At 60.0% G+C, this 1,406-nt stretch overlaps 1 protein-coding gene across 1 annotated transcript in view; it reads right to left on the bottom strand.

The window, feature by feature from the left end:
• Nucleotides 1-153: 153 nt before the first annotated feature.
• The window catches only part of CHLNCDRAFT_133992 (hypothetical protein), a gene marked incomplete at both ends in the record, with an annotated part of 6,107 nt that continues 4,854 nt past the window's right edge, over nucleotides 154-1,406 (bottom strand). Inside the window, one exon of the mRNA XM_005847583.1 lies at nucleotides 154-179. Within this exon, the coding sequence (XP_005847645.1) occupies nucleotides 154-179 (26 nt within the window). The remainder of the gene's footprint in view (nucleotides 180-1,406) is intronic.

Below are 1,406 nucleotides of genomic sequence, written 5' to 3'. Positions count from 1 at the left end.
GCTCCCAGCAGGGCAGGCCTGCAGCACAGCCATCAGTTGCACCTCAAAGCAAAGCCACCTCACCAAACAGCCCACAAACCAACGGCAGGCCCACCCACACTCACCGTGCCATTCACGGGAAGGCAGTCAGACTGTGCAAAGGCACCAGTGTTGTTAGTGCCGGTGCCCTCGGGGCAGCTCTGCACAGCCAGGAAGGGGGGCAAGAGGGTAGAAAATCAGTGCACAAAGGAGTGTAGCATTGACCTCATGTTCAGTCCGCATTGTCCTGGATTACTGGATTATCCAGCCATCAGGTGCAGCAGGGACAAAGCAGGGACAAAGCAGGGTAGCAACGTTAACACACACAGCTGCAGCACACCTGGCAGATGGGTGAACCATAGGTGTCAGCAAAGGTGTCCAGTGGGCACAGCAGGCAAGAAATTGAGCCGGATGTGTTGTGATATGTCCCAGGGATGCAGGTGAGGCAAGTGGCTTGGCCATCATTTGGTTGGAAGGTTCCAGCAGGGCAGGGCTGCATACGCGGAACAGGCAGTGGCGTGAGATATGCCGGAAAGAGGACCCCGAGTGGCCTCATCGTATCGAGCCGCTCACACCCACCTCGCAGCTTGTGACAGGCTGGGAATAGCCGGATGCGGCGCCCATAGGGCAGTTCTGGCAGGAAATGGCGCCTGTGGCATTGGAAAACTTGCCAATTGGGCACGGCTGCGGCAGGCACAGTGCGCAGCAGGGCAGGGAGCAGGTGAGCAACAGGGGCACACGCGCGAGAAGCCACCAGCAAGGCAAGTGCGCCACAGCAACAACGTGCGCAACAGGCAGTTGCCGCATAGGTGCAGCTTGCTGCAATGATTGGGTCAGCTGCTGTTGCTTGCCATGCATGATGCCGAGCCAGGTTCATCGGTAACAGATCCAGGCGGGCATGGCTGGCACTGGATGGAGCCCGTGGCATTGGCAAATGAACCGGCCAGGCAGTTGCTTGTGTGGGCTTAAAGTCTGGTAAAGCAAGAACTAGCTTGCAACATAGACTCCCCGCCGAAACGGGACGGGAACCGGGCGAAAGCAGAGAAAGCAATAAAACAGGGGTGGAGCAAGGCGACATGCAACGCAAGCAGCTGACAGGGCACGCATCGAAACGTGTGTATGACTGGCAAAGTGGCATGGCGCATTGGGGAGAAACGCAACGGTACGGGAGCATGGGCTGGCCAAACGGCAGTGCGGAACGCTAGGTCACTAGAAAAGCAGGGAAAGGCGCACTATGTATGCAATGAGGGCAGCCCCGGCTCGGGGCCGTTGAGAAAGCAGTGGGCGGGAGGGGGGAGGCCCCGGTGTGGGCGGGCCCCATCGAGGGGGGATGGGGCGCGCAAGCGGCCAGATGGGGCGGGGCGCGGGCGGCAGTGGAGTCCTGCGGC

The sequence above is a fragment of the Chlorella variabilis genome, assembly GCF_000147415.1.
Source record: "Chlorella variabilis unplaced genomic scaffold CHLNCscaffold_10, whole genome shotgun sequence".
Lineage (NCBI taxonomy): Eukaryota > Viridiplantae > Chlorophyta > Trebouxiophyceae > Chlorellales > Chlorellaceae > Chlorella > Chlorella variabilis.
Note: the sequence above shows the minus strand (reverse complement) of the source record. Positions and strands in the feature narration are given on the sequence as shown.